We start from the raw sequence: 19398 nt of genomic DNA on the forward strand, positions 1-19398 counted from the left end.
TAACATGGTTATCTTTCATCCTTAAAAAGGATTAGTGTGCTGCCCTAGTGCTGCCTCTTGTCCTCTGTGTCACCTTCTTCCTAAAGGTCGATGTTTATTGTGTTAAGGTTTAGGGTATCCTATGTCTCGGGCTCTTCCTTTGCGCTGTACGGGAAGTCCTTTTGTCCTTGTAATATTTCTGTTGTCAGTACGTCCTGTAAACCTCTTGAAAGCTACAGTGACAAATTCATGTTTATTTGTTTTGTCATACAGTAGGAAGTTCAGTTATTCTGGCTGAAAACACGGAAGGAAATGGAAAAGCTGTACCCATGGAAGTCTCCTATCTAGTAGTAGACACGGAGTAGGTCATTATACAAGACACTACGCAAAACATACGAATGAAAACATCCATAATATTAAATATTAAATAATGTGCTGGCATTAAATGTCTATTGAAGGTTTATTGGAGTTGTTTTTATTTTATTACAATACATTTTTTATTTTTCAAGACAGATGTTCTGCACAAACAGACAAGTCTTTACTTAAACTCTGCCAAGAGCAGAGAGTGTCTTTCCACTGGCTTTGTGTGCTACTGCGATCAGTCCGTACACACCAACACGGAGCCAGTCGCCTCAATGGGTACTTTTTATCTGTCATTTTGTATAGTTCATATGTAAACACTGTTAGGTTACAAGTTATTTCCTATTCTTTATCTTCCTATACTGTAAATCTTCTGACCACACTTAATGTTCATGTTTTGGTTTATTGTGAAGAGCTCCAACATTCATTCTCTTCCAAGGAGGTGTTGACAGACACAAGGCCTCCTCAGTCCTCTTCACTCTTAAGATTAGGATTACACGCTGTAACTGACTTTTGTTTTGTTGTTACACCTTCCATAACCCCTCACCTACTTCAGTGATACCTACATTTCCCAGAATGCCTCTTAAGCATCCCAGAACACGTGGCTGGATCTGCTGAGTTCAGCTCCAGTTGTGTGTAGGCCCACAGAGCAATACAGAGAGAAAGAGAGTAGTTTGCATCGCAGCTCTAAAAGCAACATGCAATTTGGAGCAATGCATTCTGGTTAGCGTGAGAAAATGACGTTGACATCCGTACATCTTCTATAGGTCAGAGTACAGCGTGTAATTATCCCCCATGGTTTGCATTCACGTGACTTCTCTGTAGTCACATTACAGAATCCTTATTTGCAGTGTCAAGATAAAGAAACATTTTATTTGTTGAAGGAGCTGGTGTGCTGAAGTTACCAAAAAAGATTGCAGGAGTGCTGAGCTCAACACACAGCCTGTTTACGTGATATGATAAAGCCACTTATTAAAGGTCACTGAGCCAAACTGAGTTGTTGTTCACCCCGAGTGACCTGGGTATTTAAACTATTTAAAAAGACTGTCACCACAACATCCTCCCCCTCAGCTCATCAATAACCGTCCATATTTAGGAAGAACTAGTTTTTTCACCCGATTTATGAATTGAGCGGATTTGTTGGATACAATAAGACAAAGGGTACATCGGGGTTATTACCCCATATGTCTTACTTAAAGGAAGACAGAGGGCCTCCACTCAGTAGGGCTTGGTTAAAAACTTTATTAACAAAACAGAAGGCGGGAAAGCACAGCTCAAGCTCACAGCACAGCAGCCTACGGTACCCTTCTCTCGATCGCTTAAAGTGCCACAAGAATAATAACATCCATCATTGTTAGTTAAATATTAAAATAACACAGCCACTCGGATACACTGCATAATATATATATATATAAATTTACTCTATAGACCTTTTGCGACATTAACAGCATCTACAGGAGGAGGACAGCCTCGGTCATGCTTATTATCTTGCATTGCAGCGCCATCTAGTGGCACTGATGATAGTAGTACAATCAGAAACACAGCAGCCCTGGGGTGGGGGAGGGGGGGCACTTTGTACCTTTTACAATCTGTAATACTTACAATCTTCACCTTAAGGGTTTAGAAATCAGGCGGGGGGGGGGGGGGGATGTATAAGATGACAAGGCAATGGGGTTATAGTAAGAGTTTTAAAGGGGAATGCCACCCATTTTAGGAATCCTAATACAATCTTCCTTAATAACCGCAGGACATGCTTCTTCCAAGCATGCGTCGCTCTTTCTTAAAGCCAGAAGCTAATGACTTTAGAATATCACACCCATTGAGGCTACATTCGGTTTAACTTTCGTTGCATTTGAGGGTTTTATCTCTCGGAGAGATTTAATTGGTTTCAGGAGAGAGTGGCACACGCTCACAAGGATCTACAGCGCTCACCCAGAAACGGTGCCGAAATGACGTGAATTCATCAAAGGGGCGAAGCTATTTTATAGATGTAGAAGTGTATTTCCTTTGGTTTCCATGCATTGTTTGAAAATCTATCCAGAAATATTTTGAAAGTGAACATCAAATCGACTTATTTGAAGTCTGTCCTGCATCCACCTGAAGCAAGTTTAAGGAGTCTGCAAACTCATTTTCATATTTTGTGACTGCTCAGAAGACTAGGAGTAATACCCTAATATTAAACCCCCAATATAAATACAACCCTGACAATGGAGCATGCATTCAACTAAACTGTAAAGTGTACATGTAATCACACACTTGTTCCTTTAAAATGGGTGGATTTCCCGTTACAGGGGGTTAAGATAAATACAGTTTAGGCACAGTTAGTACTAACGCTAGATCACAAGTTCACTGTGTGGTCACCACCAGCACCTTACAGCTGGGTTGGTGTTGCAGTAGTTGATTTTTTTTTGGGGGGGGGGGGGGGGACAGATAGGATTCACTTTCTGCATGGCAACAAGTCATTTTCTCTACATTCTATTACAAAACAGCAAGACACATAACATTCCATCTTTTACAATGATACATCTCATCCGGTGTGACATCTGTGGGTCAAGTTGTGTGTGTGTTTATTTCATTTTTTATTATCATTATTATTATTATTTCCAGCAGGCACAGTGGACATACTGCCCCCTGGTGGTGCAGGAGGATAGAACAGTGAAGAGGGTGGCAGGACGCTGGTCCCCCCACCTGTTGGGGAGGTGGGATTGGAGATGTTTTTTGCTGATAGCAAACACCTAGAACCCCCACTGCAGGATGCTGGTGTCTTTCCCGCCAGTGGAGATCAGGTGACTGTCGTCGTGCAGGAAGGCAACGTTGGTCACGTGACTGCTGTGGCCGCCGTACTCGTGGCTCGGAGCCTGGACGTGTCAGAGGTGAAGGGAGGAATTAGTCAGATGCTACATTGGTGACATTGAGCAGCTGTACGTAAACTCTTAACTTCACTGTTAATATCATGTCGGTCATCAAATAGTTTCAAATAACTAAAAACAACTTGTAACTATGTCTACTACCAAATGTTTCAAAATGAGGGGTTAGCATGTAGCCACATTTCTTCTTCAGAATAATTTAATTAACAGTTTTGTTTGAATCTTGGCTGTGCAACAGTGATAATGTAAGATTCGTCTGACAGAATAAAAAAAATATGAAAAACTGTAAAAATCAATCAAATCACTGGAAATCAGTTTTCACGGAGCTTTAGTTTTAGTCACAAAACGTGTGTAAAACAAGTTCACTGCCAGGAGAGTTTTCCAACAATACCGTCGTAAATATTTACAGCGTCTGAGCTTCTGCGCTAACGGCAGCCAGCTTGTCTGAAACGGACCATTAAAGTTTACAGCTGAACTTGTACAAGAAAAAAAGAAAAAAGGAGAAGAAGAAGAAGGTGTTTGGGAGCACAAAATAAACACCTGGTAGAAAACGGTGCGTATTATAGGTCTGGTGGTGATCGCACACTAAAGCCTTGTGGCTGAGTTTTTAGTCATTTCTGCTGAGCCGTCACTGTGTTCATTCACACTTAATCACTATGCGGGCGGAGAGGAACGGTGCGGCTGCTCGGCTCCGGAAGTGTAAAAGAAAAAAAGAAAAAAAGCAGAGCAGAGCAAACTTCAAAAGCAGCCGAGGGATGAACTGTCGGAAAGCTTTCGGGCTCGTAAATGTACGAAAGAAGAAAAGCAGCGTGTGGACTGCAAACACTGTGAGTGAACATGACTGACCCTTGATTGAGAGCAGGGGAAGGTGAACAAGTGCACTTTGCCAAAGTCATCGGCGGAGGCCAGCAGGGATCCGTCATGTGACCTGCACACGGCGTTGATGTCGGTGCCGTCTGCTCCCTCCGGCCAGACTCCTGTGTTAGTGAAAGGGTGATAAGAGACAAGATTCAAGGCAGGGACATGTCCCCGACAACAGAACTGTTTCTGTTAAACAGTACAAAGACTTTTTTGTCTTCTTTTATAGCTTCCAATGTGCACATCTGCTTGGTGCAGCTTTGTTTTTTTGCTCTAACTGCCAGTTGCTCTGAGCCTCAGCCAACTAACCCTAAAATGCACAGTATATAAGAGAGGTGAATTGATTGGTTCACAGGCTTTACATGACACACAGGCGGATTAAAGAATGAGGATTTACCAAAGGTGTTGAAGCTCAGAGTGCAGGTGGAAGTGGCCCACTCCTGGTTGCGCACTGTGTCCATGCTGGTCACATGTTTACCACTGGATGCCTCCCCTAGAAGAAGAGAAAAAAGGGCATTACTGACTGACAGCTACAGTCTGTGGCTTTACCTCCAAGAGACCCTCAGAGACGCGTTTGTCTTTTTTTTTAACGGGGGCACGGGAGATCTTTAATGGGAGGTAGCAGGCCAACCGTTTATGCCACATGTCAGGAGTATAAATCATCTAAAAGATGGGAAGCTGAAGATTAATGAGATTAATGAGATCACTATGTGTGTCAAGTTGTTCTAGTCATGAATCACAAATATAATGGTGGCCATTCCCAGTTGTTGCAGCAATTTTTGAATTGATAAAAAAAAAAAAAAAAAGATAAAAAGAAGAATAAGATTACCACTTGAGAATTAATAAGAATGATCACAAATCCATCCAACATACCACACCAGAACACCAAGACCTTGAGGGTCACCACAGAAAAACCCAAGCTGTGATTTGTTATTTTAAACTTTTAACATTTGAAGATTTCTGCAAAATTTGGATTTTCCAGCAATCGGATGGTGAACGCTTCTATTCTGGAAACTGCTCAGAAACCCACTTATTGTCAACAAACCAGAGGGAAGCCATACCCCATCTGAATGTTCCAGGTCTCTAGTTTGTGGTTGCAGTTTCATGATGCTGTGATTATAACAGGTCAAACCAACTCATTTTATACGGTGATATATAAAAGATAGTGTCATTCTGTGAAACGAACTAGTCTGTTGGACTAACATGCAGGCATACAATGCACGTTTTTTGCCCAAAACTGCATGTGATTATCATAAAGTGGAGCTAAATGATAGCTTCAAGCGGTTGTTCTTGAACTTTGGCACACAACGTTTTCTTCCGGATGTCAGAGGTTCATATTCATAAAGAAGAGAGGGTGTTGAGGGTCTGCAATGATTTTTCTTACTTGTTTCATGGCTGCCTACTCCTACAGGCTCTGTTTGGGCTCATAGTATCTCTTCCCTTTTACCTTCGCAGCTGTTTTGGGAATACTTGCAAGCCTGCTTTTTCAGTTGCTCTGTAAGGCTGCCAAACCATGCTGTAAATCCATATATGATGCCTTCTGGGGTTGCTAGATAGAACATTTGTGTTTTCAAAATGTCACCTCAACATTTTGTCTATCTTTGCAACACAAGTTTACATATTTTATCTGAAATTCTTATATCGGCAACACTGCGAAAGAGAAAGCTGAGTGTAAGCAAGGGAGGACCTACAGAAGAGGATCTCGTAGTCTCCTGAGTTGGTGACGAGGTGCTGGCTGTCTGCCGACCAGTCCAGATGTGTGACGAAGCTCGAGTGGCCCTGAGGAAAAAGGGAGAGAAGTTTATGTGGCTTGAACTCGATCACACCGAGCGTGACACTTTCATAATAAACACTCCATTTTGGAGAATAAAGTAATCCCTCACCCTCCTAATTGATCCATTTGTGTATCAATTACTCACCACGTGTTATATTTCAATTCTTGGAGAAAACTTTGTTTTTCCCGCTCGAAGAATCAAAAACATCAGCAAAACTACATCAAAACATCCGATTACAAATTATCACACATCTCGTGCAGGATAATCAAAGTCTCATGTATCGTTTGTCGTTTTTTGATTCTTTATGTGAGAAAAACAAAGTTTCAAAGAATTCAAAGTAACACGGGAAGAGTAATTGATACAAATGGTCATTTTGAGGGGTGAAGTATTCCTCTAAAACTGAATGGAAGGAGAGCTTCTATTTAAGCTTCTATCTAAATAATAGAGTCGCCAAAAACTGCTGCTACTGCTTCAAGTAAACAAAAAATATATATTTAAAGCTTTCAGACTACTGAGATATGAAGTGAGAGGGTTGCTTTTTTCTTTTTAGGAATGTATACTCACAGTGCATTTCCCCACGCGGCTGTACTTTCGGCCGTTCTCCGTCACAGCGTAGATGTAAACAAAGTTGTCGTGAGATGCGACAGCCAGGAAGTTACCGTCTGGAGGCACAAGGAGCCCAGAGTTAGTTAAGGAGTCAGTACCGCGCTGAAACACCATGTGTTACACCAGCCGTGTCTAATGAGGTTTTACCTGGAGAGTACTTGATGTTGGAAATGATCTCATTGCCGTCTGTGTGCATAGAAACGAGATCCCGGGTGTCAGTGTCCAGCACCAACCATCTGCAACACACACACACACACACACACACACACACACACACACACACACACACACACACACACACACACACACACACACACACACACACACACACGTCACTAAAGTTAGAGAAAATGCCCATCACAAGTTCACAGAATCCAAGATGATGTCTTATAATTGCTTGTTTAGTCCAACCAACACATATTTACATCAGAAGGTAATGAGAAGATGGAAACAGTGAATGTTTGTCATTTTGATTAGTAAATGATTCAAACGATTACTCATTTTTTGGTTGATCGACAAATCAACTAAATATTTCAGCACTACAATTCCATTTGTATACTTCCTCAAAAAGGAAACAGATTACCACATCACTCCTTTGTCATTTAAAAATGTACCTAAAAAAAAAAAAAAAAAAAAGAAGAGGTACAAACCATCAAGTCAAAGACTGTTGAGACAGTAGAGACAGTAATACCTGCATAAGCAGCAACCATGTAAAGCCATAGCCTGTAGGAAATGAATTAGTTGTCCTCTTGTATAATAGTTGTTCTGCCTGCTGTGAAGGTTGTGTTAATCCCCTTCTTCCACTCAAATTAGTGTGTATATGCAGGTTTTTTAAACACAAGAAACACCACTAATATGTGATAGATTCCTTTCGCATTGCCTGTAGTCGAGTATGCCTTTCTGTTTTTTTCTGGTGCGTCATGTTCGACGTGATGAACGCGCCGGAAAACAGGGTGAGTAAACAGTGAATCTGTTACAGTGGTTACTTCTTTTTATATCTGTTTACTTATTCAGTCTTTCTTTGAAACTCTCAAACCAGAGTTGGTGATTGTAAGAACAGTCGAAAGTCTAATAAAATCAGTTTTGATTAGTTTACATTTGGTTCCGTCGAGTTTGAATGAAGGGCGTTTGCATCGTCAGCAGGGTAAAACTACTGTTGTCTGACTGGAGTCTGGTGGCTTTTGAGGAGAGCGTATTAATTGTTTGTTTGTTTTATGTTTATGTTTGTAGTATGTTTTGTGGGTTAATAAATTATAATAATTGTGCAAATCTCTGTTGATTTAGTCACTTCAACGTGTGTCACATAGCATCGCACAAGAAAAGGGACAAAAGATTAGCGCGTGCTGTCGCGTGTCATGTTTCCATCACTGCCGAGCGGAGCTGGAGCTGATAAATACCGGGGTCTCCTGCGAGTCAGGCCAGATGTTGGTGGGTGTAAGTGGGTTTTTGTCTAGTGGGAAAGAGGCTTTAGCGTTTCGTTTCGGATATGTAACTGAGCCCCAACCTTCCAGTCATGGTCCCCACAGCCAGAACAGCACCGCTGGGATGGAAACCTGCACACCTCCCTGGATCCTGGAGTGGAAAAGAGAATTAATTAGTTTCTAATTATTCAAGATAGAATTGTCTAATTGTTTTTGCATTCTTTGTTCTACTCTAGTGCTGTCAGGTCAGAGCGTTTACATCCTGATGTTAAAGGCACAACGCAATCTACACCCTATACTACCAGTCACCTCGATGGTCTTGCTCCAGAGGGGCTGATGGGTGTTGGTGTCCCAGAGGTGAACCTGTTTGTCCTGGGCGCAGGTGACAAACTGCTCCATGGTAGGATGGATGTCCAGACCCCACAGCTCATCAGTGTGACCCTGTAGCACATTACAGGTCTCATTTTACACACCGCATGGGTGAGTTAAAACTACTGTTGGCACATTCCACTGTAAACAAAGTGATCTTCTTAAACCAGAAACATGCACATTGTGTGTATGTGTACCTGTACAATCGGAGTTAATGTATCGGGGAAGGCGGCTCTGATGATGGCATTCTTGGTGGTTCCTACGAAGAGCTCTCCTGGTTTACCTTCGGCCAGCGCCCGTACAGGACCGAGCGGCTCGCCCACCTGGACACACACACACACAGCATGGGCTGAAAGAAAGTTTCTCACACACACTGTGTAGCTCAAGATGGATGCTTCCCTTCAAACGCCCAAGAAGTGTCAAAGGGAAATGGATTTTCTCCGTCTTCGTCCCTTTTGTCGTGCACAGGACACTTTGTCTCCCTCACCTCCATCTCTGACTTTTTTCTGTAGTCGTGGTCCCACAGCACCACCTTGCGGTCCTTCCCTCCTCCAGAGACCATGGTGCCGTCCTTCAGGACGCAAACAGAGAAAATCCCACCTTCGTGGGCCCCCGACACCACCTGGCTGATGCGGCTACCGCCTGCAAATCAGAACGCACAGGAAATAGAAACACAGATGGACACAGATCCTGAGTTTCAAAGTTGTGATGAAATGAAAGGTGACATTTTTCATGGCTCTGTTTTAGTCGTGATTAATATAACTTGCTGCATCTTTACAGATTGCTTTTTAGACATCCAATCATGTTCTTACATGAACAGCACTGACGCTGGAACATTTTCGTACTTCAGTGTTTTGGTTCTTTGGAGACTTGATGTCTAAATATCTTTATCAAAAAGGTCGGAATCACTGCGATCCATTTAGATTCTACATTTGCGTTCCAAATCACTTTTTCTTTTCTAACTTTTAGTTCATACTCTGCTGCCTTTACAAAGTACGTACTGTTGCATGCAGCAAAATGCACCCGGATGTAGTAGAACATCCTGGTACATCCTGGCATACCGCATTTTACATACTATGTTTTGGGACATACTAAATCTTTTTTTCGGGCGTACTAAATAGTACGGTAGTTTGGGTATTAGAACGCATAGTACCTTTGGCCCAGACGTAGATGTTTCCACTGGAGTCTCCTGTGATGGCGTCTCCGTTCTCAGCGAACGCCACACACAGCACGTACTTTGGCTTCTCATGTTTCTAGAGAGAGAGGCAGACAGAGAGAATGTAGGATTAACAGCACATATTGCTGCATGTGTTTTAGCTAGCTGTACCTAATAAAATAACACCTAAGTGTATTTTGAGGCAGGATTGTTGTGCGATACATCTCTGGAGTTATGATGGCGGTACCTCGAACAGGCCCTGTTTCTTGGTCAGAGTGTTGCCCTCAACGGTCCAGAAGTTGATGTGAGATTTTCCACAGGTGACAACCAGGTTGGCATCCATGGGATGAAACACAGCGCCCAGCACGGAGTCATTGGAGCACTGCGGAGACATGAAGTGTGACGATGCAAACGTGTTTCTCTATCCGACTCATTGAGAGGAATATTGCCTTTTTCCCATGCTTGTGATCCAGACTGTTACAACCAGGAGATAAGAGAATGATACAGCTGTGTAAATGGGATCAGGTGGACAAAGGTCAAGGGTCAGGGTACCTTAACATCAGCCAGCTGCTTCTCCTTCTGCCAGTTCCAGACCGTCAGGATGTGATCGTTGGCATCGTCCACAGCGCAGAGGAAGGTGCCGCCGTTCTGAGAGAGAAAAAAAACCAAAGAGTTAGATCGTCACAAAGCAAAAAGTTACAGTTACTTGTTAAAATACTCCCCCAGAGGCTGCTTACCGACTTGGAGAAAGCCACACAGGTGACCGCTCTGTCGAACACTCCCATCCCGATCACATGGAGCGTGTTGAGGCTCACAGAGTCCCACACACGAACATGAGGCGCCAGCAGCTGAACAGACGGGTGACAGGGAGGAAATCAGATGGAGAAACTGTGTCAGACGGACTAATGTAATACAGCAATTATGTGCAACACTGCGAGAAAAAACACATCTGCTACTAAATCTAAAGATAGTTTTCTTACTATTTATAACTAATTTAAACATCGTGGTATGTTTTCTTCTCTGTAATTAGCCGTCTTTTCCATTTGCTTTTTCAGAACTTGCTTTAAAATAAACTGTGTCAAAAGTTTACTTTAAAACAGCGAAACTCAGTAGGAGGATGTAAGTGATGGTTACCTTTCCATTAGAGTTTCCAGCCACTTGCCCTGTTGCTATGGTAACCATGTCAGGATGCACACTCAGGCTAGGATGAGAAAATATAAAATATTACTTCATTTAAATTCTTGAACACTGACTCTGGATTTTATGGAAAAAGTAAAATCCCAGGAAAGCCTTTCACTGCAGATTCAGATTGAAACACAATGAAAGTAAACGCATCACTTTGAAAATGTGAACACTGAATGCCGATGAGATCTTTTTTGCTTGCTAACGTTTCCATGACAGGCGGCGTTTTCTTTTTGCCGTCTCACTTCTGTGAATCAGGAAATATTGCGTTATAACCAAAATGGTATTCACAGTTACATTCGACCACCATTTTTCTGATCAACTCATCCTTGAGTGACGGTGGACGGTGAACGTGCCAAATTTGAAGAAATTTGCTCAAGGCGTTCCTGAGACATCACGACAATGGGACGGCCATGAGGTCACAGTGGCCTTGACCACCAAATTCTTATCAGTTCATCATTGAGTACAGGTGGACGTTTGTGCCAAATTTTTTGAAATTCCCTCCACGTGTTCCTGAGATATCGTGTTCACGAGAATGGACCTAACGGACAACCTGAAAACATGACGCCTCCAGACGCATTAAAAACGACAAACTTGAAGCAGGAGGAAGAGGAAAACTCAATACGTCGCCGTGGGAGAGGGGAACACATGTAGAGATGAGGAGGGAACAAATCAAGTGAGAAGTAGTCATTTTCTCATAGACTTCTATACAATCTGACTTATTTTTATAACTGCTTGTCAGTAGAGAGAATGTTAGTTTAAGGCACTTCCACATTGGCTTCATTTATCACTGATCTGCCTGCTGATCTCTCACCATTTGACATCGTCGTTGTGGCCCAGGTAGTGTCTCTGCTGCTGCTCCTCGGTGTTGTACAGCACCACCACAGAGGCGTTGAAGTAGACGATCTCTCCTGTGGGCAGCAGGTAGAGGTTGGAGCGGCAGTCACGTCCGCGGTAGCCGTACCTGTTCCACGCTCGAGTTAGGGAACAAGACGGGGTTGGAGCTGGACAGGAGAACATTTAATGTTTTGATTTAGAAGTTCAGTTGATGCTCTTTTACCAATGACTAGCGGGGACTGAAGCTTACAATATGACCTAAACCACAACTTTCTTCAGGGGATTCTTTTTATATATTTCATTTTAATGCCAAATAATAAATAGAGTCTGGCTGTTTATTTCAGTTTCTCTCCATTTGTCCATCTGTTCCAGAGGTTTCCAAAGTTTCCCTCTCTCTCCGTCTGAAGGATACACCCACTGCAGCTTGAGCTTGCGGTCAGGTAGCGCCACCTTGTGGTCGAGGCTAAAGCTCTCCCTCTGCTGATCGGGGATGTGCATGGTGACGGGACGTCCCCGGAGGAACATCCGCACGTAGCCGTCCTCTAAAGGGGAATGAGAGGGGGGGGGGGGTTAGGTGGGGAGTAAAGGAACAAAGAAGTGACACAGCAGAGACGAGTAGAAGAGACAGAACGAGGAGTCTCTTTTCAGAAACAGCGCTGCCTTAAGTGAAAGTTGTTAGAGTTTACGAAGTCACCATTTAAACAGACACGCGCCTCCGTCTTTTATCTAATTGTGTTGCTTCGTGTTAAATTCAATCCAACTTTACGGACTAGGGTCAGAGGACACCGTCAGATTAGAGAGGATAACCCCAAATCCTGCCAGTGCTTTGCTTTAACTTTACAGTTAAAAATAAATGTCATCGTGAACGTCATTGGTTCAGTTTCCTTTCATTTGCTCTTGTTTTCGGGACAATTGCTTGTTAGCATTCCCCAGTGAAACAGAGCATAAAAAGAGTGCAAAGGAATGTATGAATGGTCAGACAATCCATACACAGAAGGAATATGTGTCTACAGAGCCAATCCTTCAGTGACCTTTAATCAGTATGGATCACAGACCATTTAAGAAATGGACATAGTTTCAAAGTGGGCGTCTTCGGCCGTCGCTATTCTCTCCCGGATAACCCAATTAAAAGGCAAAGAGGAGGATCGTCGGTGGTGCTGAGGCGGGGCTGCGTGACGCATTAGAGCCAGCAGCTAGCGACCTGGCCTCACCCTCAATTATGCCCAACTTCAAGCCTTAATGTAGTTTAAAACTTTAGAAATTAGCCATTTTGTATGAGGCTGTAAACAGGTTTATTTCTTCTGTAAAGCTTTTACATTTTAACATACGGGTCTATGGGGACTGACTCCCTTTTGGAGCCCGTCTCAAGTGGCCATTTGAGGAACTGCAGTTTTTGGCTTCATTTTTCAGACCCGGAGGTTTCCGCTTCATTGATGCTTTGGAAAATATAAACATTGCCTCCAATTTTGTCGTCCTTCAGTTCCTCTTTCTGAAAGCTCTTTTACTAGAAGCTTCCCATTTCGGCACTTCAGTAATTCTAATGGATGTTCAATATTTCTAATGGGGAATATTAAATCCTTCAAGAGCACTGAAGGCCAATTGAGTTTCACACATCAGAGGGTGCTCATCTTCTTTATGGCTAATTTAAGTGTGACAGTAATAGGAGGGGGAGGGTAAGACTTAAAGTAGACACTCAGACTTACACACACACACACACAAATACAAAGCATCAGCAGCTTCTCTTACCTGCATTGAAGGTGCATTCTTTGGATTTGCTGAAACAGAAAAAAATGAAAAAATGAATGAAATGTTTCCCGTAAAGTTAAGCACCATAAGAAAATTCAGGGTCTGGCTGTCGTCCATAATGGAAGTACATCAAACTATAAAACACTAAATATATAAAAAAGTATTTTCCAAAGCTCCTGAGACTTTATTCCATAACATCAGGCGTTCCTATAAGATGCTGAATTATTTATTCCTCGCCCGACAGGCTGCAACAGCTCAGTTTCACATTAACTGGACAATAGTGGCGTCTGTGGGAGAGAGCCGCAGAGCACCGAGTCAGCATGTATATTACAAATTAACTGGCATGTTAGCATGCATCAAAGTTGTGGAACTGAATGGTAACATGTTCTCAATCAGTTGATTTTTCGACTACAGAAAGAAGAAAACTTTCAAATTCTTTTCCTCCCCGATGGCAACGACAAGTATGAGAGGTCATCTGTTCAGGCTCCAGAACATTTCTGCTGCTCTGTTTCTCAGATGAATAGAGAAAATTATCAAAGTGCTCTTTAATGCGACTGTGCACGCAGGTTGGTAAAGCGTGCCTTTGATCGAGTCAGCAGACACAAAGTAAACCGGCAAGTCCTGTGATGATACAGTGAATGCGGTGCTCAACCAAACAGTGCGACATCAGAGAGATGAGAGATGGAGAAGCGCAATGTACTTGTATGACGATGACAACACTGGATAACTACTTTGAATTGAAATAGACTGATCGCAGAGTCCAAAAATCCAGAATGAGAGCCGTCAATCGTAACCTGTAGCTGCCTCATCGGTTGGCAGCAGTGGAGCAACAGCTGTTCCTGAGTCAGCCGTCTGTCGACCAATCAGAACTGCCCCGCTGAGCATTTTTTAGTTGGACCGCTCAGCCTGACCCGTCAGGACGCTGTCAACCAATCGTATTGTCATCGGGATGCTGAAGCGCCGCTTCGGCTGACAGGTGATTATCGCCACGGCAACAGCAGTAAAAGTAAGGCTTGATAAGACGAGGGAAATTGCTCGTCACTTGCTGCTCGGCAACAGTCGAGAGGAAGACGATTAGAAAATATTCAAATGATTCGGCTTTGAAAAGGTTTTCATGAGGAAGGAGATGCAGTCATCACATTGCACACTAAATGGAAACAGAACTTTTGCTGCTTGTTAACAAGAAAACTCAACAGGACACCATCAAGCATCAGGGCATGGGTCTACTTCTCCTCACGTTTGCTTAACAGGGAATTACTGGGAAAAGCCTCTAAGCTTGTCATGTTAAGTCAAATGTTTTCATAAAGTTGTTTGTCAATGGACACAGGTAAAGAGAATAATCTTCCATCCAGAAAGATCAGAGCTTGTTTGTGTGTCTTTGAACGCAACACAAAGCATCTGAAGAAGATTAAAAGACAGCGGAGTGAGCAGGCGGCTCATCTGACGACATAACTGGTGTCTGTTGCGTCTCCGGGGAGCTGGAGGCCAGCGGCCAGCGTGTCTCTCCGAAGTAACCACATAAAGGTCTGTTTGTCTCTTGAAGTGTGTGTGTGTGTGTGTGTGGTCTGCCAGGAAGATGAGGCGTGGCACCGTTCTAGCCAATGAGAGAACAAAATTGAGTCTGAGCCAGTAATTAGTGCAGGGGCATGCTGGGTAACTGGCAGTCGGACAGAGCAAATAACTGTGGGTCTGCTCTGCAAACCCATGCGGCTGTAGTCCCGGTCACAAGATTTCCAGGGAGAGAGAATGCACAAACAGACCTTTCATTAACATGCGGCACCAAGTGTATTGTTGCCATTTTTCTGCCTGCCTGCACTCTGAAAACTCATTTGGTTTGGTGTAAGAACCAGAGGGGGACTAATGAGCAGCAAAGAGCCTGCCAGGGTTCCCCTGAGAAACTATTCAAACTACAGACAGAACCAGTAATGAATGTGCTCGGTTTCTCTGAAGACAACATGAACCCTTGCTGCAGCTCAGCTGTGCTTGGTGTTTGCTTCAGGTGTAGCGATATAAAGTAGTGAGCACTAAATGCAGATTTCTTTATGTTTGAAACGTTCCCGATTTGTCCTAAACAACGCACTGACCGGTCTGGCTTCCAGCCTTCCAGAGCGTGTTATTTCAAAGTGAGATGGCAAGATGTGATGGCCTCTAAAGGACTAGAAACTTTCTCAAAGATATTTTTCAGGTTACGGCTTTTGGACCGTCAGTGCAGAGATTAAAGGACCACAGCGTGAGTAAGTTATGACGGTTTTACGTGATCCTGTGTTAGCTTGTTTGTTCATCAACACATTTTGAATGTATCGAACTTATGCTTGTTCTGAAGCTAAAAACATCATTTTATTAATGCTAACTGGTTTGCATTTGTTTTCTTCTTTTTGCAATCAATGACATATTGATTAACTCTTGTGTGCACGATTTTAGTTATTAAGCCTTCAGCTGTCAATTTTGTCCCAAACTTCCACTAGGTGTAAGCATAGACTGCTTATAGGAAGTGGACGTATTCACCGTAACGTCACTCATTAGTTTGTGGACTGCTGTTTTGAAGCCTTCACTTCTGGCTTTTTGGGCGTTGCCATCTTGTTTTTTTGCAGCCAGAAGAGACACGAGAGGGTGGAGCTATGACAGAATGTCGAATAAGACATTTTGAGGCAACCAAAAAGGTTGCAATGAACTTTCAAGAACTAAAAGCACACTATGAAAGGGTTTAAGTCGTAAGACGAAGACATGGACATCTCCATGGTATCAACCTGTCAATCACAAGGTAACATACCCTGCTTTAAGGTTTATTTGACTCTAAATGGATAATGAACACCATGTTGTATTGAAGACTTGAAACTAGAGATAAAGAGCATAAACTTTTACAATGTTTACTGAGGTAATAAATCAAGTGAGAAGTAGTCATTTTCTCATAGACTTCTATACAACCAGAGGAGTCGCCCCCTGCTGGCCATTAGAAAGAATGTAGGTTTTAAAACACTTTTCAGCCCCAGACGTTGCCATCTGGGTGCAATAATATTTTTGTCTTATATTTCATAACAACAGATTCCTCATCGTAGCAACTGATCAGTAAAGTGCTTCATGTGATTGGGAGTGATGGAGGTGGTGGTAAAGCAGCTTTTATAGCCCTCTGAACTGTGGGAGTGGTGGGAACAGTTAAGTGTGCGTCCATTTCCTGGTCCATTATGACTGAACTGCTGCAGTGGTGGTTTTGTTAATGGACACAAACGTATCTGATCAACTTCACTCAACGAAAAAAAGAAATTCTACTGAGATTTACCTTTGAGCTTCCTTTTATGAAGACGTGTCCACTCTTCAGTTACTGTGGCATCAGATAAAATAGCGGAGAGCGGAAAAAAATCTCAATCTTTGATGCAGATCTGTTCATCGCTTCCTCCATTAGAATTTGCATGATTTCAATCTGACAGAGGCAAAGTAATTCATGCTGTTAAACCTTGGTACTTTGCAATGGTTATGTTTAGACATATATGTAATAGTTTAAATTCGAAAATTATAAGATTTCCTCCTGGATCAAAGTTTTCCATCCCATTAAACAGAAACCAACGGAGGGTGAACATGATGAACTCTCTTCTTTATTCATTGTCTTTGCATAAATCCAGAACTGTTTATCAACTGTTTGTACAATGCCCTTGAGGGTACAAAGTCATTACCCTCAACTTTAAATCTAAATTCAAATGCAGACATAGTGATTGTTAAACTGTTTTTAGTGCGGCAATATTCTTCTCTGCAGAGGTGTCGTCATTATGTTTGTTGCCTGTTAAACAGGAAGTCCAATCAATGTTATCAGAGTTCATGCAAGCTGAGCAGAATTGGTAATTGGAACATCAGTCCCGCGGCTGCATCAGCCCCACTGTCTGTGGTCACAGTGCTGCAGGGTGTGCTATAACGTTAAAAAACAATGAATTCATTAGAATGCCTTTGGAAAAAGAAGGTTACTAAAATAAGGAACAACTGTGCCCCGCCCAACTTCAACCAGTAATACCAAAGCAGGAGCTCCGTCATGCGTGCTGCCAGGATCACTCAGATCTAACAGAACAATCGCTTAACCGACAGAACTGCTGAGCACAGTGTGACTATAGTCTACTGTCACTGCACATTTACTCATCCCAAGTGTGTGTGTGTGTGTGTGTTTCACAACCAGAAAGAAATGTAACATGTTTGTTTCACATCATTAGAATCCCGGAGACAAAAGAGCCACTGACGACACTTAAAGAGGCCCACAATTCTACGTATCTGAGACATAATGAGAGGCTCCTTCAGTAAGAGAGACAGAGCCACTTCAGAAAAACACATTTAACAGGTGAATATTACTTGTCTACTAAAGTCAGTTTTTCAATACAACTCACATAACCCTTCATTGTTGGATCCCTGGTCCACCCACATGACTGGCCCTGTTTTCTGTTGCATTCATGTTCCTATGCTGCGGCCCCTCCCCACAGCCCTGCAGCTGCTGGCAAACACACCGCATCAAACGGTTCGCGTGACAACAGGGTTTCATAAAACAGACAGAACTTCCTCAGAGCCACTGACTACGGAAACTGTCTGTAGACTGAAAAAAACCCAACTAAAACCTAGAGACGGTGAAGCCTGAATGCAATTTGCAGCATTAATTTCATTGTGCAACCTGTAATCTATTAAAATACAAGTCCAGGAACAGATGAAGGGTTAGCTGGAAGTGACACGCAACAACAGTACTCCAACTTTGACTTTTTTTTTACACGCTTTCCTCCACAAAACACACACATTTACTTCATTTCTCATAAGAGCATAAGACTTCCTCATATGCAAAAAGTAAACCCTCTCCCCACTGTCTGTCAATCACTGATTATCCATCATAAAATCATAAAGTAACCATTTACCTGGAAGCTCTCTTCATGGCTGCAAGCTTTTCCGTTACAGTGACAGTCAACAGTGGTGAGCAGCGTCCTGAACAACAGCTACAGCAAACACACCGACTTCCTCCTTCACTGAGCAAACTTTTAGCTCAGCCTGGTGGGGCCCCGGCATCCAATCAGAGCCCACGTCCTGAATGTGCAGACCCACGACCCGCCCCCTCTGCCCAGTAACCACACCCCCCTTTTACCAAGAGCTGTTGGAAATCTGATCCATCTGCAGAGCGAGCGAGCAAGAGAGAGAGAGAGAGAGAGAGAGAGAGAGAGAGAGCGAGAGAGAGAGAGAGCGAGAGAGAGAGAGAGAGAGAAAGAAAAGGAAGTGTGGGTGGAGATTAGAGAAAAAACAGCAGAGATAGGTAAAGGAAAGGGAGGTTCAACTGTTCATGAGCGGGAAGAAAGAGTAGTACAGAGGACGACAAATGAAGAAAAGAAGCAGTGAAAGACAAGAACAAAAGGAAAAAGAGTGTATAACCAAAAGATAAACTCTCTCCGGGGTTTGTTTGCAAATGACAAGTGACCTGCGTGCGTGTTCACTTGGCTGTGACACGTGGAAATGTGACGCTGTTCATCAGGCTCACGTGTGTTCGTCACAAAGACCAACAGACAGTTAACTGTACAACGTAATTCATCGTGACATCCCAGACTCACTGCAGGCGAACAGGAAGATTAGATCAGATACAGACGCTGGTCAGATTGGGGAGACGAGGAAGTTGTTCCTCTTGTCTCGTCCCATGCAGCACCATTTCTCTCGCATGTCAAGTATACGGATGTGCAAAAATCTATTTTTTTTAAGGTGGACAAGTCACCTTGAATGTTTTGTTTGAGAGTGAAATGACTTTAGGAAAGGGAAAACATATAAAAGATAAATCCATTCTTCTTCTCCCTCTGTGCTCCAGTCACACATAGATGTTATGTCTTTGGTGTAGTTTACCGACAGAATTCAGACAAATGATAGAATACTATAATAAATAATAATAATAATAATGTTGAAAGAATATATTGATGTCAGACGTATATGAGCTTTCAACAGCTGCAGTATTACTGTAGGCATAATGTGTGTGCTCATTTTATCCATGAAAGGTTTAAGATACCGCACCAACTGTACCTTCATGATGAAGCTATCATTTAAATCAAGAGACAGGAAATAATGTGCGTTTACTTAAGTGAAAGTAACAGAGCAGGTTTTCAAATATTAAAAAAAATAACTATCTACTTGTTTTGACCTGAATGTTAATTCATTAACATGTGAACTTAATGTGCTGGTTCCAGATCAAATAAACTACTGTCTGACCAGAGAGAAGTTCCATTGTAAATGATTTTTTCTTAGTAGCT

The 19398-nt window shown here is 42.7% G+C and overlaps 1 protein-coding gene across 2 annotated transcripts; it reads right to left on the bottom strand.

The window, feature by feature from the left end:
- Positions 1–1566: 1566 nt before the first annotated feature.
- Positions 1567–18125, bottom strand: LOC306701289 (echinoderm microtubule-associated protein-like 2). 2 transcript variants are annotated; one of them, XM_079166555.1, is made up of 20 exons: positions 18034–18092; positions 16434–16574; positions 13157–13185; positions 11823–11952; positions 11388–11537; positions 10526–10592; positions 10129–10239; positions 9944–10039; positions 9639–9773; positions 9389–9488; positions 8723–8877; positions 8433–8558; positions 8176–8307; positions 7950–8017; positions 6593–6681; positions 6404–6501; positions 5756–5843; positions 4462–4557; positions 4053–4183; positions 1567–3197 (listed from the first exon to the last, which is right to left on the bottom strand). In XM_079166555.1, exons 4-20 carry the CDS (start codon positions 11933–11935, stop codon positions 3075–3077), a joined length of 1878 nt encoding a protein of 625 aa, XP_079022681.1. In that variant the 5' UTR covers positions 11936–11952; positions 13157–13185; positions 16434–16574; positions 18034–18092; the 3' UTR covers positions 1567–3074. The 2 variants fall into 2 exon arrangements, with proteins under 2 accessions (XP_079022681.1, XP_079022680.1); XM_079166554.1 differs by lacking the exon at positions 16434–16574 and having other exon boundaries at positions 18034–18125.
- Between the last annotated feature and the right edge of the window lie 1273 nt (positions 18126–19398).

The sequence above is a fragment of the Pholis gunnellus genome (assembly GCF_910591455.1).
Source record: "Pholis gunnellus genome assembly, chromosome: 9".
Lineage (NCBI taxonomy): Eukaryota > Metazoa > Chordata > Actinopteri > Perciformes > Pholidae > Pholis > Pholis gunnellus.